The following is a 21765-nucleotide window of genomic DNA, read 5'->3' as shown; positions in this document are numbered from 1 at the left end:
ATCGAGAGCTTGGGGTGGTGACCTGCAAAGCGGACCATGATGTACTGCTTGATGACTGCAGGTGATGGAGGAGCTATGTGTCCCGTTCGCCTCACCCACGACGCGTACTCGGCTGTGGATTCAAATCCCACCACAACCACCGAGCAGTCAATGGTGAGACTTATAAGGTGCGCCAGGGCCTGTCCAAGTAGATGCCAAACTTGAAAGGCGATGGGTCGCGGAAACTCTTGAACCTCAGGGTGGAGACTGGGCCAGAGGACCAAAACCAACTGCTGTAGGCAGCTTTCCAATGGGACATAGACCGCACGTTCCGGGGCACCCTCGATCTACTCGAAGTGGCAAATGTGTCGTCGAGTCCCGCAGATGGGTGAGAGCGAGACTCCCCTTTGACTGTCAAAAGCTGGGGAGTAGACAAAGTCGACGACTGTGTCGAATGTTGTTGGTTGACGGTAGGGCTGTGTACCCAGCAGTGCAGCCTCGCCAAATCGCCGGAGAGTGGTCACGTAGAGGAAACGCTCTATGCCTCTTGGAAGGGATCGAGCCCAGCGGCCAGGTTTTATCATGACATCCAGTGTGTCGATTGCGCGTGACGACCGGATACTTGGGGGGATGGTGTCAAACTTGCGCCATGCCCCCGGCGGCCATGACTGGAAGCGGAAGTCGGACTGCTTAGTGCCGCTGTCGCTCCAGTAAAGGTAAGTCAGGGCGTGGTTGAACAAGCACTTGTCGATTCGATGACGGAAGTACCTGGATGCTGCTCGGAGGACAAGGAGTGAGCTAGTTGGGGCATGGTGGATAATGTTGTCAATGATGCCGGGAAAACAGGCGTGGTCGATCGTGACTGTCATCGATGGTGGGAGGTGTCGGGATGGTGAGAGCTGGTGGATGGAGTGTTGGAGTCGAGGGAAGAGCACTTGAGAAAGAGTTCAAGTCACAAGTCACACTTTTAAAGGTGAGAGCGGTGCGACGTGCTGGCGAGCGAACACGATACAATGATTGACCCCCCCAGCTCGTGACGCCCCCTTTACTCCGTGCCCACAACTCCTTCCACACTGAATACTACATGCGTCGCTTGCGTACACGAAGCATGACATAATCGTGCGTCTGAACAAGTACTGTACACAGAACACTCGACTCAACCCTCGTCCTTGCGCGGAACTAAGCCATCGGCGACCGAACACGAAGTGCATTACAGATCTCTCTCGCCACTCATCATTGACGACCATGCTACGGAACAAGCCATCAACCACCCGTCTCGGTGATCACGATCCAGGACGACAATGCTCTGGGATTCCCAATAGAACACTGTATGCAGTACGTTGCCATCACTGGATCGTCAGCTGTATGTACCCTCATTATCTGAGCCCACGCGGGACCCACAGACTGTCCTCCCAATGTTCAACAGTGCCGATCGATAGGCCCACGGTTGACGACTCTTCTTCTCCTTCGAAACTGTAAGATGGGGGGAAAGCAATGCGATCTAAAAATTCGCCCCGACTGCGGAAGCTGTCGAATACCCACTGGTGCCAGTTGGGGCAGGTCACCCAACGCATGGGGTCCTCCACATCAGACCAGTCCCCCCGGCGATATTGGTACGCCGTGAGCTTTGTCGCCCAGCGTGAGCGGAGTTTCTTCAAGAAACGTGTCTCGAACGGCTGCCTGGCTGTCCCATACGCCCGCTCCCGTGTTGTAGAGACTACCGCCTCGGGGTCGAAGCGCTCAAGCCCGACGATGTATAGCGGACAGTGACGCAGCACCACATCGACCAAGCCATCCAGTGCTGACCACAGTTCGTCGCAGTATGTGACTTGTCCGCCTGACTCGTAAGGCCAGATGATAACCTTGAAGGCATGCAGCCCTAGGGAGTCGGGCCACTCGAGTTTAACCCGGCCGCTTCCGTTAACGGACCCGCCCTGGTCAAGGGCGAGGTGGAGGTAATGGCGGCGCTCGGTGGGCAACATGCAGATCTTGGTTGTTCCATAGTTGTCGACAGTCTCATCGTTAAAGTCCACCACATAGTCGGAGTGGATACCCCAGTCGACGGTCATGGCCTTCTGTCCCATACGACGCAGGATGTTGGGGGCGCGATCGAAACGAGTTAGGGCTTCTGTTAGAGGGGCCCAGTTCTCCTCGCGACAGTGACGCAGGTCGAGATCGAGTGTGTGGAGGCTGCCCCAGACGTGTGGAGGCCATACTCCCGGCGCAGTGTACCTGCGACGGGTGATGAACAGTGCGTTGTCACCTTTGGCGGGAACACTGAGTGCCAGCACGGGGTTCCCGGACTGCGATGCGGATACTAGAACATGGCTGAAGAGTTGTTCCAGAATCCAAGAGCGGAAACGTTTTGAGGTCGCGCTGATAGCAAGAACGGTACGTAGATCGGCGTGCTTCAAGATGCCATTGAGAATACGGTGGCCCTGGACAGTGTCGAGGTCGATGCTCATTGTGGGATGAGTGGCGAAGAATCCACGGTGGGGGCGAGCAGGGCGGAACCGGAGATCGAGTGGAGCCTCTGCTTATGCGACAGTGCCAGTAGATGGCCTGTAGGAGGGTGACGGGAGTGGTTGTCGCTGATGGAGCGTGTCGTGTGTTGTTGCCGTTGTGGTTGGAGGAGAGGTTGAGAGTGGTGACAAGAGAAAGAAAGGCAGTGGGAGTGGGTATAAGTTATCAGTGCAACCGTGGCTGTGCAATTTGGTGACGCACATGCTTCTTTCGGGTGCAAGCGTCGTCCGCTCGGGTCTATTGTCAGAAGTGGTCTCGCACCTCGGAGTCAGGTAGGTAATCCTGTCTGGTTACTGCCATTCAACCGATCAAACGCTCCGCCAAAGAGGACTTGGCCGGGACCGACGCTAACGGTGGGAGTTTGGGCCATAGAAGAAGAAGTCCATGCTTGTCTCAATGTCTGGATCCCACTGGAGATGCAGAATGTAGACAGCTACCGCAGGGATGAAGTTGATCGAGTATGGCTCATTGTGGACGAGTCCCTCGGTCGTCAAATAGTCTACGCACCTGATGCCGGGCGCGCCGAAAGGAAAGTCGCCAATGGTGGAGAGGGTATGGGCCCCCAGACGTCGCACAGTGGTGACATTGGTGAACCCGCGAATCTTGTCGAAAGGGTAGCTGTCTTCGGGTCGGGGGGTGTAGAAGCCGGTGAGTTCGCGATCTAGTATTTGGACTGGATCCCGGAGGAAGGGCAGATAGGGAGGCGAGTAAACGTCGCCAAGTTCACGATAGATCAGGGGACGGGAGGATGGACGCTTGAGGACGAGGAGATTGTCGCTGAACGGGTCGTTGGTGTATCCGTTCCCGACCAGAACGTGGGTGTACAGCAGGGTGGTGAGGCGGTCGCGGAAGCTCTTGGATGTTGCGCGGAGCTTGAGGAGTGCGTCCACATGCGAGTTATCGATGATGAGGTCGATGAGGTAGGGATATGCAGTGTGATCGATTGTGGCTGGCATGATTGCCCGCTGGTTGGCGATGTTGGGGTTGTTGGTGGTTGAGAGTCAAGTGTTGGTTGACATGGATGGGGATGAGTCAACCACGAGGATGGGGAAACGTCAAACACGAGGATTCGAACATGGGAGAATTTGCACCTGTCGCGCCGTTTCTTCGCACCGAAGACACACACCTCCTGGGGCAGTGCGTTACACACACGCATACTCACAGTGGGGTAGGGTGTAAGTGTTTGCAGGTCGTGATCGGCAATGACGACGTTGGTGATGGGGTCTATGCTCTCGGGTGAGGTGGGTGAACCCGTTAGAGTAGCCCTTGTTAGTGCTGAAGACGGTGGGGTTGAAGCGAGAGTGACGAGGAGGTGGTCAATGGCCAACATGCCGACTTAAGTGTCTTGCCATGTCCTGCTTTCCGTGTGAGCTGCTCACCGTGCAAGGGCAGAGGGTGAATATTGTCAGTGGTGACGTTGGTGGCGTGTGAGAAGCCGTCTAGTGCGAAGCAAGTGCGCGAGTCACATGGAGGTGCTCGCACTCGTTCATGATCGGCGCCGTGTTTTGACTACTGGACATGCAAGGCGCTGGTGACTCATCTGGAACAGTCAGCAGGGGAACATCGACGACCGAGAGGTGACGCAAAGCTGTGTCTCCTTGTTGGCCCACTTACCTTCTCCCATAGAGGTAGAGAGTGCGAGGAACGGGCGGATTGACATCGGACTTCAACATGGTGTTAGACGCTGGTTGGTCGGTGTACTGGCGTGGGCATCATTCGTAGGACCTCCACTCACTGAGATCAGTACAAATCGCTTGGTTCGGCGATGAGCGCCGGAAGTGAATCACGCCATTCAGGCATCGTGACGCATTTGACGTGGGCCATGGTGGCGTCGATATCTTCCTCGGGTATGGCATCCCAGACAGAAGACAGCTTGAAGAGCAAGTTTTGAAGGAGCTTCTCCTGAGGCGACATCCACCCGTGGTCTGCTTCGTCATCTTCGAGGGGCTTATCGGTGATGTACTCCAGCTTGTCTGCTCCAACGATGGTGAGGGATACTCCACGCTGAATGGCGCTTTCAAGGCTTTCAAGGATGCTCCACAGCTCGCAGGACGGGGCGGGTTCAACGTTCTCGTCCTTGAAGTGATAGCTCGGCCAGAGGACGAGAGTAACGTCTTGAAGGTCACCGGTGCGCTTGAGCAAGAAATCGATGTTCGTAAGACACCCTGGGCGCCATTGGAGATGGATCACATGCGAGGCCACACCAGGGATGCACCCGATGTGGTAGCTTTTATCGACAGAGAGTCCCTCAGTGTCTAAATAGTCGACGCACTTCATTCGGGGTACCCCGAAGGGAATGTCGCCAATGATTGACGCTGTGCGCGCGCCGAAGCGCCGCACGGTGGTGACGTTGGTAAAGCGACTTAGTTTGTTGAGGGCATCGTGGCTTCCTTGCTGGTCGTGCCAGAGGCACCTGAGATCGATGTCGAGCACTTGGACGGGGTCCGGAAAGAAGGGCAGCGAGGGAGGGGGCCACACGTCGTCAATGGCGTCATTGATGCCGTTTCCGGAAAGAAAGAAAAGGGGAGGGAGTAGGACGAGGCGGGGCTGCTTGCTTGGCGGCGTTCCGTCGTTGCTTGTATCCTCGTCGTCGTTGCTTGTATCCTCGTCATCGTTGCTTGTATCCTCGTCGTAGTTGCGTGTACCCTGGTCGTCGTTGCTTGTACCCTGGTCGTCGTTGCTTGTATCCTCGTCGTCGTTGCTTGAATCCTTGTCTTCGTACATGCTTTGCTCCACAAGTGAGACGTGAGTGAAGAGAAGGGTAGTGATACGCTTGCAAAAGAGCTTGCACGTTGCTCGTAGCTTGAGGAGTGCGTCGACGTCCGAGTTGTCGATAATCAGGTCCATGATGTAAGGGTATGCGGTGTGGTCGATCGTGACCGGCATGGTGGCGAGGCAGTTGACGGCAGTTGACGAAATGGGACTGGTGGGTGGACGACAAGGTATGGATGGTGGGCCAGTCGATAGTTGACGTGGATGTTGAAGAGTCAAACTCGTCAATTCGAGCATGGAGAATTTGCACCTTTTGTGCCCCTCTGTCCCACCCGGGCGCACATCGGCAGGTGCACCGCGTCACACAACACCACACATGCATACTCACAGTCACGTCGAACATGAATGTATCGTCATTGTCCTCCCATCGACTCGCCTAAGTCCATCCTGCCCGAGGGCCATCTGTCATTCGGTCGCCGGCCGTTTTGCGCATGCCGAGGCTGGTCCGGATCGAGGGGTCTTAGTTCGGGTGGAGGGTCTTGCTCTCGACTCAAGTACCTCACAGCGGCTGGTGATTGATGGTCAGCGTCGTGAACTGCATCGGACCACGTCTCACCCACAAGGTTGCGGTAACTCGTGAGCATCGGGCGACAGCCGATAAGGGTCTTTTCCGACTCGCTGAGAGTATCGTGCCACTGCTTGAGGGTGAGACGAGTGATCGACTTGTACAGCTTGGTCATATCGTTTCCCATATAGTCGGTCCACACGAAGAAAAGCCCGAGGAGGAAGGGGTCGGGTTGAATCTTGCGGAGGTCGTCCATGTTGCTCAAGCTGGAGTAGAGGGGGTCGATTTGGTCCTCCTGTACACCCTCAAGCCCAACGACAACGATGGATCCGCCGCGCTGAGCGAGGGGCAGAAGGCTGTGAAGGAGTGTGTAGAGCTCTTGCGAGATTTGCCCGCGCATGCCGTGCCGCGCACCACTCGAATGGGGCCAGAGGACGAGGACGAACTCTTCGAGCTCGGGCACCTTGTTGACGTCGACGTCGAGGTCGCAGTATTGGTTCAGGTCTTGGTCCCAACGGAGGTGCGCGACATGACGCTTCGCTCCGGGGATGCACTGGATGTGGTACTCGGTGCAGATGTCATGGTCGCCAGTGTTGAGGTCGTCGACAACGGTGTGAACCGGCGCCCCAAACGGAGCATGGCACTTGAGCTCCACGGAGGCCCAGTTGAGGCGCCTGAGCGTGGTGACGTTGGTAAAGGCGCTCATGAGGGCGGGTGGAAGATCACGGTCGCCGCCGCCAACGTACGAGAATCCGGCGTCGTGGATGTCGAGGACTTTGACAGCGTGAGCAATGAAAGGAAGACGGGTCTTGCACTGGAGACTGTGGCGTGCTGAAAGGGCCGTACGGGGCGTGCTCCTGGGGGGGAAGAGGGCAAATCTCTTCGGTGGGCCCCTGTAACCGCCTGGTGGGCCGTCTCGAAGGCGGACGTGGGAGAAGACAATCGCATCGATGTAGTCGCGGAGCTCCTTAGACGTCGCGCGGATGACGAGCAGAGCGTCAAGCTCGGCGTGGAGGATGATGCGGTCGATGATGAAGGGGAACGCGGTGTGGTCGATTGTGGACGGCATTGCGAGGGATGTCGGTGGAGTGTTGGGAACAAGAGTGATGGAGAGGAAGGAAGATCAACGTGGGTGGCGACTGGTTTTTATACTAGGGGGCGCAGTTGTCCACTCGACCTGACGTCAACCCCTCATCACAGCACTCGACAAGCACAACAGCCCCCCAGTGTGACAGAACAAGATGGTCATAACACATACGCAGACGGAGGCGATGTGCTGGCGAGCAGGAGAGCGAGTATACCTCGGGTCGGCCATGCCCATCAGCCAGGCGTCGCGAGGTCCGTCGAGAAGAACTCCTCAATGCGCTGCAGTGCACTCTGTGCTGCCAGTCAGCGCATCCAGTCAACCCACCCACCTCGCGCAGGACGACAGTCGCCCAGCCCAGGCGGACATAGCACGTCGCGCTCCTCCTCGGCAAGCGACGCGCGCCACTCCTCCAAGGTATAATACGCAGGCGGGAGGGTATCCGTCTCGCGCGAAATATCGCCGAGCACATCAGCGAGCGAGCGCACGTCGCCGCGCTCAATCGTGCCCCGCATGCCGTCATTCGAAGCGAGTACTTGTGCCGGGTGCACCTTCTCCAGGCCGACGATCGTCATCTGCGCGGCGCGCACGGCGACGATGTCGGAGATGAGCCAGTACAGCGCTGCTGGTCTCACCCTTCCTGGAGGAAAGGGCCAGAGCACGAGAACGAGCTCGTCAAGCACTATGTCCGCCACACCGCGGGGCCGGTGTAGATTTGACGCGCCGGCCTCGTCCCATAAGAAGTGGATGACGTGCCGTTTCACGAGGGGGAGGTATCGGATCTCCGGCGGCTCTTCCTCCCATCCACCCTGGATACAGTCCACAACAGTGTGAACTTGTGTCAAGGCAGAGTAGGGACGCGTGATTGCCGCGGGGCCGAAGCGGCGTAGTGTCGTGACGGACGCGAACTGGGATAAGATGATGCCCGGGAGGAGGTCGGCGCCAGCGGGTTCGCTCAGAACGTCGAGCGTGGAGGCTACACCGGGAGCCCCGCGCAGAGACGAGGTTCCGGGCGCGTGGAGGATAGATTGGCCAGCAGTGAATGGGTTGGTGAGGTTCGGGAGGTGTAGTCTCGCGTCGTTCGACCGCTCGATCGGGAGGACGACGACGTGTGACGCGAGGTGCGTGTCGACGCGGTCTCGGAGCGCGCGGCATGTTGAGCGGATGGTGAGTTGGGTCGGGAGGGTGGACGCGGCGATTATGAGGTCTATGAGGTAGGGATGGGCTGTGTGGTCTAGTTTTCTGGGCATTGTGGGTTGTTGTTGATGTCAAACAGAGACGACGGTGCGATGGGGATCGAAGTGAGATGGGGAGGTGGAGGTCGGGGCCCCGATGACGTCAAGGTCGCCTCATCCCGGCTCTTCTCGGGCACGATTGCAACTCATCATCTACGCTCGAGATCTCCATGCATGCATACGGGCTTTGGTGCAATCGATATAATGGGCTGGGAAGCAGCTGATTGCGATGTGATGTGATGGTGCGTTTACGGTGACGTCTTGAGGGGGGTGCCGCAAGTCGGTACGGACGACCTGTGCACAGTGGGGCTGCTCGCCACACGCTACGCAACGCTACGGGCCTGTTCGTCAGCAAGGCGCCCATCTGCACACCCACCCAGGCGCTACCGTCCAACAGTTCCTTATCGGCATCGCTGAGGGTATCGCGCCATTCGATGTACGTCAGGAATTCGATGCGCGAGCAGATCTCGTCGATTTGAGCCGGAGGGTAGTAATGGCCCGTCCAGCCTCCTTCGAGTAGACTCTTGCACAGAGAGTACAACCCATGGAAGTCGTTCCAGTGCGAATCGTCTAGTCCCACCAATGTGACTCGACCGCCGCGAGTAAGGAACCTAGTAGTGTACCGAAAGAAGGGCGGCTCCCGAAAGTAATGGGGCATGATAGCCCAGCTTGGTTGCAGAGGGTCGGGCGCAGGAAGCGGCCATAAGACAAGCGTGAAATGTTCCAGGCCGCGGAACGCATCATCACCGTTCCACCATCTGAAGCGATCCCACCCGGGACGGCGCCATGCCAAGTGCAGGATGTATCGAGTGGCCCCACGAACGGAGCCGCGACAAAAGCACTCGGGAGGGGGGATATCGTTGACGAGAACGTGGTCGACCACAGTTTGCAGCCGTGGGGGAGCACGCTTCTTGAAGCCTACTCTTGCAGCTTTGTATCCAAATCGACGGAGGGCGGTCATGAACTTGAGTTTGTTCGACAATAAGCGACTGATTTTGAACTCTCCAGACATATGGCCGCACAGATCGCAGACATATGGCCGCACAGATCGAGAGTTGTGACAGCGGCGGGTAGGAAGAGGGTCGGTGACGATTTGTTCAACACACCGTTGTTGTAGATGGGCAGATAGAAGGTGGCAATGGTTTGAAACCGACGCGTGGGAACAGTGCGCTGCAGGACAACATGTTGGACGAGCTTGTCGATGCGATCGCGGTACTGCGTCGACACCCTGCGGAAGGCCAACAGTACCGCTGGCGGCGAGTGTGCGTGCGATGATGAGGTCGATGATGACGGGGAACGCGGTATGATCGATCGTGGACGACATTGTGGATGGCGACAGGTGATGTGGAGAAAGAGGGAGGATGTTAACAGCAGCTCAAGTATTCGCACAGCTGGTTCCAGGGAGGCTCTTGTGAAACAGCGACGTTGACACGCCCATGGGCACCTGGATCGGCGGGGCGCTGGGCTGAAGACACAGTCTCAAACCTCTTCGAGCCCTATGACGTCTCGACACCTCAAAGAAGCTGCAGTTGTCAGCGTCGCCCATCACAGCCCACTTACCCCGTCGTCGTACTCCGCTGGCCACGTCCCAAGCAGCTCTTTCTCTTTCCCCAGCCCCGCCGTCCACTCCTCGAGGGACAAGCAGCGTACACTGTCGACCGTCTCCTGCACACCGCGCACAGCCTGCGATGCGTTGAGGGTTCGCGCGAAGGCAGCGCGGAAGGCAGCCGCGCCAGCTGCAAGGCCGGGGCGGTTGAACGGCTCCATGACGTGCTCGCCAGGCGGGATTGTGTTCGGATGGACATTCTCCAGGCCGACGATGGTACACTGTACCTGCCCCCACCGGCGCGCGAAGATGAGGCTCGACAAGGTGTTGATGAGGCCAGTGAACAGCGGCCTTTCGGGCGTAGCCTCCATGATGTTGGTCCACCGGTCGGGCCGCGAGAAGGGGTGGAGGACGAACACGAGCTCCTTGGTTGCTGGGCTGACGGTGACCGCGAAGTGGGTGCGGGACGGCGCGAGCTCGTTCCAGCGCAGGTGGACGACGTGCGTCTCGCCCGCCGTGTTGAACCGCACGCTGCGGCTCCCGCGCTGGCTCCCTAGCAGAAGATAGTCGACCACATGGGCCAAGGTGTCGTGCGTGACGAAACGCGGCGCGTCGTTCCCCGGCGGGAGGCCAAAGCGGCGGAGGACGCGCAGGGAAGTGTACGCGTCCAGCTGGGCCCGGTCGAGGTCGTCCCGCCGCGTAGTGCTCACGTCAACGTCGAGCGTCGACACATGGCCGGGGACGTAGGGCAGCCGCTTCCCCGCGCCATCGTGCCCCTTGGGGATGTACAGTGCCGGCGCGCCGTCCTTGAGCGCCAGCACGGCGTGCGAGACGAGCAGCGCGTCGACGCGGTCTCGGAAGGCTTTTGAGGTCCGCCGCAGCTCGAGCAGCGAGGACACCGGCGCGGCGGCAACGATCTCGTCGATGAGCAGCGGGTACGACGTGTGGTCGAGCACTGGGGCCATTGTTGCTCGAGTTTGTGGTGGGAGATGCGATGGAGAAAAGTCGAGAGATGGAAAGCACGTCAGTCAGGTTCAGTGGTGTTTGCCAAGAGTCAGTCACGTGATTGCGGGGTCTCCGCATCTCGCCAGTGCGGAGTGCCAGCGTGGAGTGAGGGACCTAGAGGACGTCCTGCGAGGGCCCTGGAGACCTACACTGTCAGACCGCGATGAGCATGCTCGGGTTATCGGGAGATGTCGACTGAGATTGGAACTGTGGGGACAGCTCGTGGCCATGGTCCAAGGTCATCAGTGCGTTGTTTTCTTGGTAGATCGGAGATGCCCGAGAGTGAGATGGTGGGGGGAGCGCTCCACCGTCCCCCCGTCCCCTATGAGTCAGAATGAGCAGGCAGACCTCACCATCGACGAAGAGCGTGTTGTTGAGCACAGCGCGGGACGAAGAGCAATGCCAACAACCTGGGTCCATTCAAAGCCCTCGACATGTGACTGCCAGAGGCTCGGGCCACCCGCTCCAGCCAACGCAGGCGCGTCAGCGCCCGGCGTCCTCCCTATGCACCTCTCCATCAGCAAGCACCCCCATCCTGTCCATCCTGTCCCTTCTCCATTCCACGTGTACGCATTCACTTGCACCACCTCGGCACACCCGATCCGATACGTGAGATCTGCGGGAACCCCCAGGACACGCACGACAAGGTTTCGGCCTTCAGCTCCAACATGCTACCCACGCCATGACGTAAAGCGCGGATTATCTTTGGAATGTGTCTTGTTTTGGCGGCGAACACTTCTCGACGACATCTCTCTCACACGTCGACACTCACTCTTCGCCATCGACCATGCCAGTATCGATAGACCACACGGCACACCCATACCTCCTCGACCTGATCATCTCGTACGCGCCACTCGCGTCCCTCCTCCAGCTACGCGCAACGTCGCGCGGCTTCCGCGAGCGGGTGCGCCCGCGCGTCGAGCGGCTCCTGTCACGACACCTCATCCTCACGCGCACCACGAGCGAAGACGGCGACGGCGATGGCCTGGCACTCTACCCGCCCTCCAAGGGCCGCGCGGACCCGCGCTGGCACATCGGCATCGTGCCCTCTACCCTCGTCGTGCTGGATGTCGACGTCGGCGAGTTCGTCCCCCACGAGCTCGCGACGGTCACATCTACCACCTCGCCAGCGCTGCGCACCCTGCGGCGGTTCAACTGGCCCACGAGCTCAATCTTCAACCCGTTCACTATCCCCTCGGTCTCACTCGGCACCGTGGTCGACTTTGTCGACCTGTCAACCCACCCGCCGCTGGGCAGCAGCGCGCCCCTCGTCGACTCGGGCGTGACGCGCCATGTGCTGCATGTACGGTGGGACACGAACGCGTACGCTCCAGGGAGTCTCGGCACGCTGCTCGCGCTCCCGTCCGTACACGAGTTTGTGCTCGCGCTCTGGCCGTTCTCCGTCCCGAAAGCCCCGCCGCCAAGCACCCGCGTCTACGTCGACCTCTGCTGCATCTTCAACTCGCTCATCCGCGCGGGCGAGCGGCCGCTCGTCACAGTTGTCGGGCTTGAGCATGTTGACCCGAACCAAATCACCGAGGAGCGCGAGGTGCCGTTCAAGCGCGGCTGTTTCGACGCGACCGTCGCTGCCTTCCGCGAGGAGCTACAAGCCCAAGTCGCGCTCTTCCGCGAGTCTGGCCACGCAGAGGAATTTGCCTTCGAGTGCATCACCTTTGAGGAGTGGCACGAGCGCCTGGGCGACGACAAGGACGACATTGGAGTCTGGCCCGAAGAGTGGAAACGCAGGTGGGTGGTCGTTGTGGGTGAACAGAGCTGACTATAGTCGCGCACCGCCGGCGGGTGTGCGCAAGCAGCCGGCTGCCCGTGGGTGGGAGGCCGATAGGCGTGCCCACCTAGAAGCGTTGGGGTTTACGTTCCCGTCGCCATAGCAACCCCAATGACAACTGGCGGTACCGCTCCGCCCTATCGAACAATCGCGTCTGCCACGATCATCTTAATTGAATGCATCCATCGCACCTTGAACTGGGCCTACCAAAGTGGACCCCGCTTCTCGAGCACGGTGTCGTAGAGCGTTTGTTGCGACGTCGTCGAGGCACGTGCTGCATACCGGAGGCCCTCCCGAGGGCCTTCAGTGCGGCTTGCGCCAGCCCGCCAACGGAGCAGAACTCTCAGCCCGTGGGTGCAACTGTTCGCCCGCGGAGGAGCCGGCGTCATGGGAATGCACCGTTCGTGGCTGGTCAGGAGCCGGAACGGCCTGACCACGAGATCGCCAACCACATCAGCACCGCTCCCCACGGCGTCCCATTCGGGAGGCAATGGCGTGTCACCAATCTGTCGCCTGGCCCTCAACCTATGTATGTAGTCAGCCGGGACTCCCGCTTCCACTGCTCACCTTGATGTCACTCTTGGACACCCATACCCCTTCCATCTCTTTGCGATCCCCCAGCTCTGCCAACCACTCGTCAACGGTGATACACTGAAGCTTGTCTGTGAAGTCAAGTTTGTACCAGTGCTCCCCCGAGATGATAGAGTCGACTCATCGCGCCCACTCCTCGACATGCTGGACGCCAGGCACGAGCACCTTGGGCTCGGGGTACAGGCGGCGGGGGTGGACTGTCTCGAGCCCGACAATCTTGAGGACACCGCCTGACATGAGGAAAGGGACAAGCTCGTGCACCAGTTCCCAGAGGAACGGCTCGTCGCCCATATCAGAGTCGGGCGGCGGTTCGTCCGCCGGCGACCAGATGACAATCGCAAACTCGCGCAGCCGCGCCGTCGCGGGGCCGACGAGGCCCATCGAGACCTCGATCGTGGGTAGCTCGTCCGTCGTACAATGTATGTGGGCGATATGCCGCTCCTGCCCTGGAACGAGGTGGAAGACAATCTCCTCCGTCGCTTCGTCGAGGTCAACATAGTCGACTATCGTGTCGAGGTTACCCGCGTGCCGCAAGCGCGACGGACGGCGGTCCCATCCTATCCGCCGCACAGTCTTGAGGTTGACCAGCGTCTCGAGCGGGTTGATGGAGTGGTACGCTATCGGCACGAGCGGGAAGTTGGTCCTGTCGACGTCGAGTACCTCGATCGCCTGGCACGCAAAGGGCAAGTCGTACAGATGACACGGGGCAGTTGCCGGCACGCTAGGGAAGACGACGTACATCCACGCATGGCCCTCTGGCTGGACAAGCGTGGCATGCTTGAACAGCCGCTTATCGATACGCGTGCAGAAGGCTTTTGAGGTGCGTCTGAGTGCGAGGAGGGAGCCGATGGGCGCCAAGTCGATGACGGTGTCGATGAGGAGCGGGTAGGCTGTGTGGTTTATCGTTGTAGGCATGGTCGGAGTCGCAACGGGCACAATCTCCACGCCGCATCGAGGGCTGGTCCTTTCTGGTTAAGCCTGCTGGCACAAAGTTGTGGATGGATGAAGAATGGTGTGGACGACAACGAGATGCGGCATCGACGAGGCGGGTGGCGATCCGATGTGGAGGTTTGCCGATGCGGGGCCCCGCAACCGGTGAGGTGGAGGCTCTCCATCCTTCCGGCTTACATCAAAACGCGAGCACCGGACCGCAGCTACTGGCCCTGTTAGGATGAGGACACCGCTAGGACGAGGGCTGAAGAAATGAGATGACATGTATACATCGAACACCACATCTCGCTATTGTAATTTATGAACAGAATAGGCCGAAGGAGATGTTCTTGTGAGGACGAGGCGGAAGGTCGAGTTAGGCGCGGCACGCCGCTTCCAGAGGTCGCAGTGGTGCCGGTACGGCCAGGGAATCATGCCTGACGGCGGCGGGTTATATCCACTCAGTATCGCCAGTGGTGTTCCCTTCGTCTTCGGCAGACCCGACCGCCGTCGACTCGTCGGTGCTGGACTCGTCGGCGTAATGCGATCCGTCCAGCTGGTCGGTGTGGTCCGAGCCGGCGTCCCCCGAGGAATCGGTGTCGGTTTCGTCCTCATCAGGAGACTCGTAGACGTAATCTGAATCATCGTCGTCGGACCCATCTGAATGGGTGCTATCGTCGTCTTCGTGGCTAGAATGGGAGGAAGAGGTGCTCGAGGCCGACGATCCGTCCTCATCGTCCCCGTCCGTGACAAATCCGCAGGCACAGCAGTAATCCTTGTGACCTATGACGTTGCTGCCCTAAGACACTCAGTGATGACGATACGGGCAAGTTGGAGAAACTTACAATATCAGGGCGTTCAGGCGGGTTCCAGAGGCCCTCCTCTTCCTTTCGTGGGCCGAGCTCTGTCCACCACGCCTCCAAGGTGACGCAATCAATCTGGCGAACCAATGCGCTCAGATCATGGAATTCACCGTGGGGTGGCCTAAGGCGCCTAAGAAGACCTTCCATGTTCACGAGTTCGCTGCCCTTGCGAAACCGCTCCAACCCGACGAACGTCAGGCGACCACCACCGAGCAAGAAGCTTTCGAGAGCGTGGGTGAAATTACCAGCAATAAACAGCTCATACTCGTGTGTATAGGCATAGCACCAGTGGTGTCCTTGAGTAGGGTGTGTCTCTTCGTCTTCTTCATCAGGGTGCGTGTCTTGCTCATCATCGTCTTCTGGGCCCACCGGTGCGTTCCTCCAAAGGACGATGACAATTTCACGAAGAGTGCACTTTTGATTCATCCCCGTGATGAAGTCGAAGCGCAGGCCATGCCTGTGTGCGTCGTTATCATAATTGAAATGAATGGTGTGGCGGGGTTGGTCCGTGGCAAAACGCACCACGATGGAGTCCTTGCAGGGCTCTCGGTAGTAGTAGTCGACGACGTTGTAGGGCTGGCGCTCCAGGCGCTGGTCCAGCGACAGCGTTGTGTCTATGCATACCGCCTGCCAGCCAATTCGACGAATGGTACGCAGGTTAGGGCAGCGGCGGATGAGCAAATTGACCTGCTCAGCAAGTTTCGGATAGTCGCAGCCGATATCCAAGACTTCGATGTTGTCGAGGAGAAACGGCGAATATCCGTGCGGCCACGCACCACCTACGGCCAACGGAGACTTCCGTCCATATCCCCTGAAAGTGATGCCAGAGTTGAGCCGGTCGGCAGTCCAAGCGACCGCATGCTTGAAAAACCGCTTGCCGACGAACTGGCACCAGGCCTTATTGATGTCGCGGAACGCGATTTGTGTCGGGAAGGTCGAGACGTTGAAGATCATTCCGAGAATCTCGGCCGGGAAGACTTGGGACTCGGTTGTGTCGGCAGGCGGCGTGATGGGCGATGCCATTGTGGCCAGAGTATTGAGCGATGAGCTGGGGGATGAAGAGGTTGATGGGTCACACCGAGATGGGCGCGAGGCGACCATTTTATAGCAGTTGGACAATGCTGTAATGGTTGTAATGGTTGTCAGAGAGACACCGGCGCACAATCCGAGTGTAATTCGCCGTTCCTGCAAGCGATGCACGGTGGAACAGTACCGAAACAATGCTCTTGCGTCAAGTCGGCCTTTGTCACTGAAGTCGTCGTACCCGAGATGACTTCTGCCGTATTGTCCTGCCGCTTTATGGCCGGGAGCAAGGCAACGACCAATCAATGTGTTGATTGTTCGGTCGCTACACCAGAATTGGTATCCGGGTACACGTCGGACTATGTCGAGATGGAACAAGGAATCCATGGCAGCATTTCAGACAATGTCGACAGATTCGGGGACGATGTGTTGTCTGTCGTCGTTACCTTGGTGAAGCAGGGTGAACCGGAGAATAGCCAATGAAGATATCGGGGTGAGGGTACAATGGTGCGGAGATAAACGACGTCTGTGGACAATGAATCCATATCACAGTGGTCGTTCATTGGAGCAGTTGCCGTGCTGCTGATGGAAATTTACGGCCCATGGGGTTCTCCCTCGACCTGCGCCGTCAGTCGCGATTCAGGCGGTGTCGCGGACATTGAGCAAAGCATACCTTGATGCTCGATTTCTCGACCCAGCTGCCCATAATGTTTTTGTCGTCTCCAATCTCAGCCCACCACTCCTCCAAAGTATGGCAGCTGAGGTTCTCGTCACCTAAATGGAACCACTCCTCGTCGACGAGGTAAGCGAACACTCCCTGGTACCAGGCTTGAGCGTTGTTCTCGTACGTTGTCGTGAAGTGCGGCGCGAGGGAAAGGCCTTGGCGAGGAACGTTCTCAAGACCCACAACTTTGACCGTCCCGCCTGCACCCATGAAGGGTGACAGCTCGCGCACAATGTACCAGAACAGCGGCTCGTCATCGTCTTCAAAGTCGGCCGTCGGCGGCGTTGATGGCGGCCAGAGCACGACGACGACCTCGCGAAGCCTGATGGCGCCGGCTGCCGGAACCATGAACACGCGGATGCTGGGTCCAGGAATGTTGTCCCAAGTCCATTTGATATGGACGACATGACCCTCGGCTTGGGGGATGAGATGCAGCGTAGCACCGACCATGGCACGGCATCTATCGAGATCGATGTAGTCGATGACCACGTCGAGGGGGTGATTGTGTATGAGCTTTGCGCTCCGCGAGTTCCATCCTATGCGGCGAATTATCTTGAGGTTCGGGAGACAGCCCAGCGGGTCGTAGGAATGGTACGCCCGTGGTGCGGTCGGGAAGTTGCGCCCATCGACGTCCAGGATCTCGACGGATAGCCCCGCGACCTTGAGGCCATAGAGGTGCATGGGTGCTGCTGTGGCGATATCTTTGACGGAGAGGTGTAGCCAGTATTCCTCAAACGGTTGGGTGAGTGCGCCGTGCCGGAAGTACAGCTTGTCGATCTTGCCGCCAAAGTATTTCGAAGTGCCGCGGAAGGCCATCTGGGTTTCGAAGGACGCGTGGGATATCACGAGGCCGACGATCTCGGGGAAGGCCGTGTGATCTATTGTCGATACCATGGCAAGCAGTACGGTCAGCGATGGATGGTGAAGATGATACGAAGGCAGCGAGCGACTCGTCAACGAAAAAAAAACGTCGGGACGAGTGAACGGTCTTGTCGGGTCGGTTGTTGATGACGACGTAGCGAGGGGCCCCACTGTCTCAGATGTCTATTGTTGTGCAGCTATCGACTCTAGACCAGACACGGTCAAGATTAGGCTGTCGAGACACGAACAAGGGGATTCCACAGCCCCTCGACGTCCTTGCGCGGGCCCAGCTCCTGCCACCATTGCTCAAACGTGACGAACGTGATTGATCGGTCGATGACCTCGAGGTCGTCCTCCTGGATACCGGCGAGAGCTTCCAAGTTCTCCCTCAACCCGGCTCGGACCTCGGCCACCATGAAATCGAAGTCGAGGGTCTCCTCCGTCTCCCACCGAAGCGTCTCAAGACCGACGATCTTCAGCGTCCCCCAGTACCGAAGGTAAGACTGGAGCTCGAGCATGATACCGAGCACTACGTTGATCGGTGGGTCGGTCTGCAAGGGCTCGTTGGGGTTCGGATTGATTTGCCAGAGCGCGAGGACGGTCTCCGTCACGTTGATGCTTGGGCCGTTGAGACTGAACGAGAAGGTGGGCGGGAAACCTGTGAAGTACTCGGCGGCACGCCAGCACAGGTGGATGATGTGTCTCTCTTGTCTGGACGATATGGTGATCCGCGGGGGGTCACCCATCGTCGTCTGGCCTGCGTCTACAAAGTCGACCACGGTACGCACGCCGTTCTGCAGGTAGAACTCTGCTCTAGTCGAGAACCAACCAATGCGCCGGATGGTGTGCACTGCGACCGCGCGACGCAGTGAGTATTCGCGGCCAGGACAGTCGGTCTTGAGCTTGACGTCCACGACTTCCATCGCGCGGAAGTGTGCGGCATTGTTGAATGGTGGAACGGGCGGCGCAGTGAACACTGGGAATGAGAGGCGGGACTGCACTTCGCCTTCCTGAATGCCCAAGGTCAACAGCGCACGTTTGAAGAGGAGCTTGTCGATGTACGTGCTGAAGGCCTTGGACGTGAGTCGGAAGGCCAGTTTCGTCCGCATGTCTGAATGGTGTATGATGGATCGGATTATGGACGGAAACCCCCTGTGATCAATGATGACTGTCATCGTTGTTGTTGCGTTGAGCGTGAGCAGAGTAAGTGTTGGTGATGAGAACAAAACAACAGCAGAGGGAACAAACAGCGGCGGATAAAGTGTGTGCGGGGTCCAGTGGCCAGTGGCCGCCGCACTAGGCGTCGGGATTGGACCCGCTACTGTGTTCGGTGGGCTTCGACACATGGTGGAGGCAAGTCTGACGTCTATAACTATGCACATCACCACACTACCATGATCTAACTAGGGAGACGCTGTGGGGTCTGCGGATACGCGATGGTCATAGGGCAATCTACCCAGCCAGCGGCAGCGATTGAGCTGCCCCCGCAACCGTTAATACCAGCCGTGCGTCCAGCCAAGGTCGAACTCCATGCCCTCGGCGATGTCGGCCGAGTTCACATCGTCATCGTCGGGCCAGTCATGGAAGTCGGTGTCACTGTATGGGCCCAAGGGAGCGTCCTCGTCAACGGATTCGGAGCTCGAGCCGTCGTCGTCGTCGGTGCCGTCGTCGTCGGTGCTGTCGTCGTCGTCCTGCAATCCGTTTAGCTAGACCCTGACCGATAACCAACGCCACTTACATCAATCTTGGCCAAAGGGTTCCAGACGCCCTCTGTCTCCTTGCGCTGCCCGAGCTCCTTCCACCACTCGTCGAAGGTGAGGAACGTGATGGCGCGGTCGAGCTCTTCGGCATGGTTCTTGACTTTGGGCAACTTCCCGACACCAGCCAGCAGGTGCTGTCGCAGCACCTTGACTTTGGTCTGAAAGTTGCTCGCCTCTCCCCCTATGGCCGTCCGCTCGAGCCCGACAATCTTCATCTTTCCGACGAACTGAAGGTAGGAGGCGAGGTCAAGAACGATGTGCAGCAGGGTCTGGGTAATCTCGTCACCGTCCAAGTCACCCGCCCAGAGGGCAATGACGAATTCCTTGAGGTTGATTGACGGACCGTTCAGGTTGAACGATATACACGGAATGCACTCTTCATTGCACTTGCGGTGGTCCCAGCGAATGTGGAGGATGTGACGTTCTTGAGTAGAGGACACCGTAATGCGGGGGCCCTCCATGTAGTCTGCGGCGTCGACAAAGTCGACCACTGTGCGCAGGTCGTCGGGCAACACAAATTGCGCCAGGGTCGACACCCATCCAATGCGCCTGATTGTGTGCACGGATGTCGCGCCATCCAGCTGATAGATGCTACTGGGCGGATCGACCGCCAGCTTCACGTCGACGACCTGGACGGCGCGGTACAGGACTGGGTACCTGTCGGCGTGCGGAGGGAACGTTGGGAGCGAGGGGAAGTCGATGTAGTAACGTGGAGGTTCGAAGTCGGTGAGCAGGGCGTGCTTGAAATGCTTCTTGTCGATGAGTGCGCACAGTTGCTTGGAGGTGCGACAGAACACGAGCTGCGTCTTGAGGTCGGCGTGCTGGATAATGTTGACCACGATGGCTGGGAATGCCGTGTGGTCGATACTGGGCGCCATTGTGTGTTGAGAGAAATGGTCAATGAGAAAAAGAGAAAAGTAACAAAATGTCGGCTTTAGGGGATCGTCGGTGGCACAGGATGCGGTGCGAGGAACGTCAAAGTGCTTTGCCCCCGCTGAACACACTTGCTCGAGCCGCACTCTTGCATCCCTCACTCTTATGACATACTGGTTCCGAGAGCACCATGGTGGTCTACACCAACGGGGTTGCCGGCTGGTGCATAGATGTCGGTACTGTCGGGCTGCTGGGATTGACTGGAGGGCTCCCATCGTCGGAAGGGTCGGGATCAGGCGCGAAGACAGGATACCAATCTACCTTGCACGGTGTCAGCTGGACCATGCGATCCCAACTTCGGTAAGACGTACATCTACCTCTGTAAGAGGGCTCCACAGCCCCTCCAACTCGAATCGACGCCCAAGTTGCATCTCCCATTCCTTGAAAGTGACGAAAGAGATGGCCTCAGTGATCTCGTCAGCACGCTCCTTGCTTCCTGCCAAATCGATGAAAAACTCCCACAAGTCTTGTCGGATGTATGTGGTATCATGACTCCCATACAGATACTCTATACCCACGATCGTCAACTTTCCGTGGAAGCGGAGATACGGCACAAGTTCGCCGATGAGGGCCAACAAGATAGGAGCTGTGAATATCTCGGTACCATCGTTGATGTCGTCAGGCCACAGCGCAATAACGACTTCTTTGAGGTTGATCGTGGGCCCGCAGAGATCAAAGAGGACACAAGGGTAGCACTTCTGCTGTTCATGCCGATCAAAGCGAATGTGGATGACGTGACGTTCTTGGGTTGAAGACATTGAAATCAGAGGCCCAGTCGGCATGTTCTCCCCCAGCACGACAAAGTCGACGGCAGTGCGCACCTCGCTTGCAAACTTCAACTGAGTCATGGTGGACCTGAATCCGTGTCGACGGACGGTATGCACAGAGGGCAAACCCTGAAGTATATGGACACGGTGGAAGCTGACCCACGGCATGCTCACGTCGACGACTTCAATGGATCGACTGAGAATGTGGTTGCTCAGACGGAAGCTTGGGCATGCGGCCGGTGGGCGGCCAAAAGATGGGAATGTGAGAGTGCACGTCTGCGGCCGGTCGCAGGCGAACCGACCATGCTTGAAGAGGAGGTTGTCGATGATGGCGCAGTACTTGGTGGATGTTGTGCGGAACGCAAGCTTAGTTAGACGGAGTCGTGAAGTTGATAGCATAAGAGCGATAGACAGATTGAGACGACGCCACTGTGGCGTTTATACTAGTGGCGCGCTGTTGTATTCTACCTCCAACATAGTTGTGAAGTCGGCCAAGCGGATGATCCTGTCAACGATGGTGGGGAACGCGGTGTGGTCTATGACAGTCGGCATGGCCAGTTGAGACGGGTGAATGAGTATTGACAAAAGCAACTGAACAGCGAAGCTGGTTGATGGTCCGACAGTAAGCGGTCTGTGGGATTCCTCAGTAAGGCGGTGCACAACTTGCTTCTTTGACACCCGGGGCCCTTCCGCACCTCGCACCATTCAGAAGCATTAGTCCTGGCCCTCGACGGTGCCATGTGCGGTCAGTGACAGCCCGGCGCTGTTGAAAACGGGTACATAAAGTGGTGCCATCAGAATAGTTGTCCTCATCACTCAACGTCGTCCGTTGGGGCGCGCTGGTTGGCTTGATGAATGGTGTCGTCGTTCTGATGGTT

General features: G+C 58.2%; 13 protein-coding genes across 13 annotated transcripts; 1 reads left to right on the top strand and 12 right to left on the bottom strand.

Moving 5' to 3' along the window:
- Positions 1-1242: 1242 nt before the first annotated feature.
- On the bottom strand, positions 1243-2444 carry LOC62_04G005317 (uncharacterized protein; the record flags this gene model as incomplete). The annotated part of the gene is made up of 3 exons (XM_062771844.1): positions 1243-1285; positions 1381-1452; positions 1522-2444. 3 exons carry the CDS (start codon positions 2442-2444, stop codon positions 1243-1245), a joined length of 1038 nt encoding a protein of 345 aa, XP_062627828.1.
- Positions 2445-2849: 405 nt separating this feature from the next.
- Positions 2850-3458, bottom strand: LOC62_04G005316 (uncharacterized protein; the record flags this gene model as incomplete). The annotated part of the gene is made up of 1 exon (XM_062771843.1): positions 2850-3458. One exon carries the CDS (start codon positions 3456-3458, stop codon positions 2850-2852), a length of 609 nt encoding a protein of 202 aa, XP_062627827.1.
- A 483-nt stretch (positions 3459-3941) lies between these two features.
- On the bottom strand, positions 3942-5388 carry LOC62_04G005315 (uncharacterized protein; the record flags this gene model as incomplete). The annotated part of the gene is made up of 3 exons (XM_062771842.1): positions 3942-4014; positions 4117-4186; positions 4290-5388. 3 exons carry the CDS (start codon positions 5386-5388, stop codon positions 3942-3944), a joined length of 1242 nt encoding a protein of 413 aa, XP_062627826.1.
- A 94-nt stretch (positions 5389-5482) lies between these two features.
- Positions 5483-7055, bottom strand: LOC62_04G005314 (uncharacterized protein). Its single transcript, XM_062771841.1, has 2 exons — positions 5835-7055; positions 5483-5782 (listed from the first exon to the last, which is right to left on the bottom strand). Exons 1-2 carry the CDS (start codon positions 6846-6848, stop codon positions 5774-5776), a joined length of 1023 nt encoding a protein of 340 aa, XP_062627825.1. The 5' UTR covers positions 6849-7055; the 3' UTR covers positions 5483-5773.
- Positions 7056-7099: 44 nt separating this feature from the next.
- LOC62_04G005313 (uncharacterized protein) lies at positions 7100-8113 on the bottom strand (the record flags this gene model as incomplete). Its single annotated transcript, XM_062771840.1, has 2 exons — positions 7100-7161; positions 7195-8113. The coding sequence occupies 2 exons, from the start codon at positions 8111-8113 to the stop codon at positions 7100-7102; spliced, it is 981 nt and encodes a 326-aa protein (XP_062627824.1).
- A 1499-nt stretch (positions 8114-9612) lies between these two features.
- On the bottom strand, positions 9613-10609 carry LOC62_04G005312 (uncharacterized protein; the record flags this gene model as incomplete). Its single annotated transcript, XM_062771839.1, has 2 exons — positions 9613-9621; positions 9749-10609. The coding sequence occupies 2 exons, from the start codon at positions 10607-10609 to the stop codon at positions 9613-9615; spliced, it is 870 nt and encodes a 289-aa protein (XP_062627823.1).
- An 827-nt stretch (positions 10610-11436) lies between these two features.
- On the top strand, positions 11437-12426 carry LOC62_04G005311 (uncharacterized protein; the record flags this gene model as incomplete). The annotated part of the gene is made up of 1 exon (XM_062771838.1): positions 11437-12426. The coding sequence occupies one exon, from the start codon at positions 11437-11439 to the stop codon at positions 12424-12426; it is 990 nt and encodes a 329-aa protein (XP_062627822.1).
- Positions 12427-13146: 720 nt separating this feature from the next.
- LOC62_04G005310 (uncharacterized protein) lies at positions 13147-13941 on the bottom strand (the record flags this gene model as incomplete). The annotated part of the gene is made up of 1 exon (XM_062771837.1): positions 13147-13941. The coding sequence occupies one exon, from the start codon at positions 13939-13941 to the stop codon at positions 13147-13149; it is 795 nt and encodes a 264-aa protein (XP_062627821.1).
- A 466-nt stretch (positions 13942-14407) lies between these two features.
- On the bottom strand, positions 14408-15842 carry LOC62_04G005309 (uncharacterized protein; the record flags this gene model as incomplete). The annotated part of the gene is made up of 2 exons (XM_062771836.1): positions 14408-14731; positions 14802-15842. The coding sequence occupies 2 exons, from the start codon at positions 15840-15842 to the stop codon at positions 14408-14410; spliced, it is 1365 nt and encodes a 454-aa protein (XP_062627820.1).
- Positions 15843-16396: 554 nt separating this feature from the next.
- LOC62_04G005308 (uncharacterized protein) lies at positions 16397-17382 on the bottom strand (the record flags this gene model as incomplete). Its single annotated transcript, XM_062771835.1, has 2 exons — positions 16397-16462; positions 16516-17382. 2 exons carry the CDS (start codon positions 17380-17382, stop codon positions 16436-16438), a joined length of 894 nt encoding a protein of 297 aa, XP_062627819.1. The 3' UTR covers positions 16397-16435.
- A 272-nt stretch (positions 17383-17654) lies between these two features.
- Positions 17655-18536, bottom strand: LOC62_04G005307 (uncharacterized protein; the record flags this gene model as incomplete). Its single annotated transcript, XM_062771834.1, has 1 exon — positions 17655-18536. The coding sequence occupies one exon, from the start codon at positions 18534-18536 to the stop codon at positions 17655-17657; it is 882 nt and encodes a 293-aa protein (XP_062627818.1).
- A 384-nt stretch (positions 18537-18920) lies between these two features.
- LOC62_04G005306 (uncharacterized protein) lies at positions 18921-20065 on the bottom strand (the record flags this gene model as incomplete). The annotated part of the gene is made up of 2 exons (XM_062771833.1): positions 18921-19118; positions 19166-20065. The coding sequence occupies 2 exons, from the start codon at positions 20063-20065 to the stop codon at positions 18921-18923; spliced, it is 1098 nt and encodes a 365-aa protein (XP_062627817.1).
- A 327-nt stretch (positions 20066-20392) lies between these two features.
- Positions 20393-21286, bottom strand: LOC62_04G005305 (uncharacterized protein; the record flags this gene model as incomplete). Its single annotated transcript, XM_062771832.1, has 1 exon — positions 20393-21286. The coding sequence occupies one exon, from the start codon at positions 21284-21286 to the stop codon at positions 20393-20395; it is 894 nt and encodes a 297-aa protein (XP_062627816.1).
- Between the last annotated feature and the right edge of the window lie 479 nt (positions 21287-21765).

This window comes from Vanrija pseudolonga, chromosome 4, assembly GCF_020906515.1.
Source record: "Vanrija pseudolonga chromosome 4, complete sequence".
NCBI lineage: Eukaryota > Fungi > Basidiomycota > Tremellomycetes > Trichosporonales > Trichosporonaceae > Vanrija > Vanrija pseudolonga.
The sequence above is the reverse complement of the archived record's forward strand: the minus strand, read 5'-3'. Positions and strand labels throughout refer to the sequence as shown.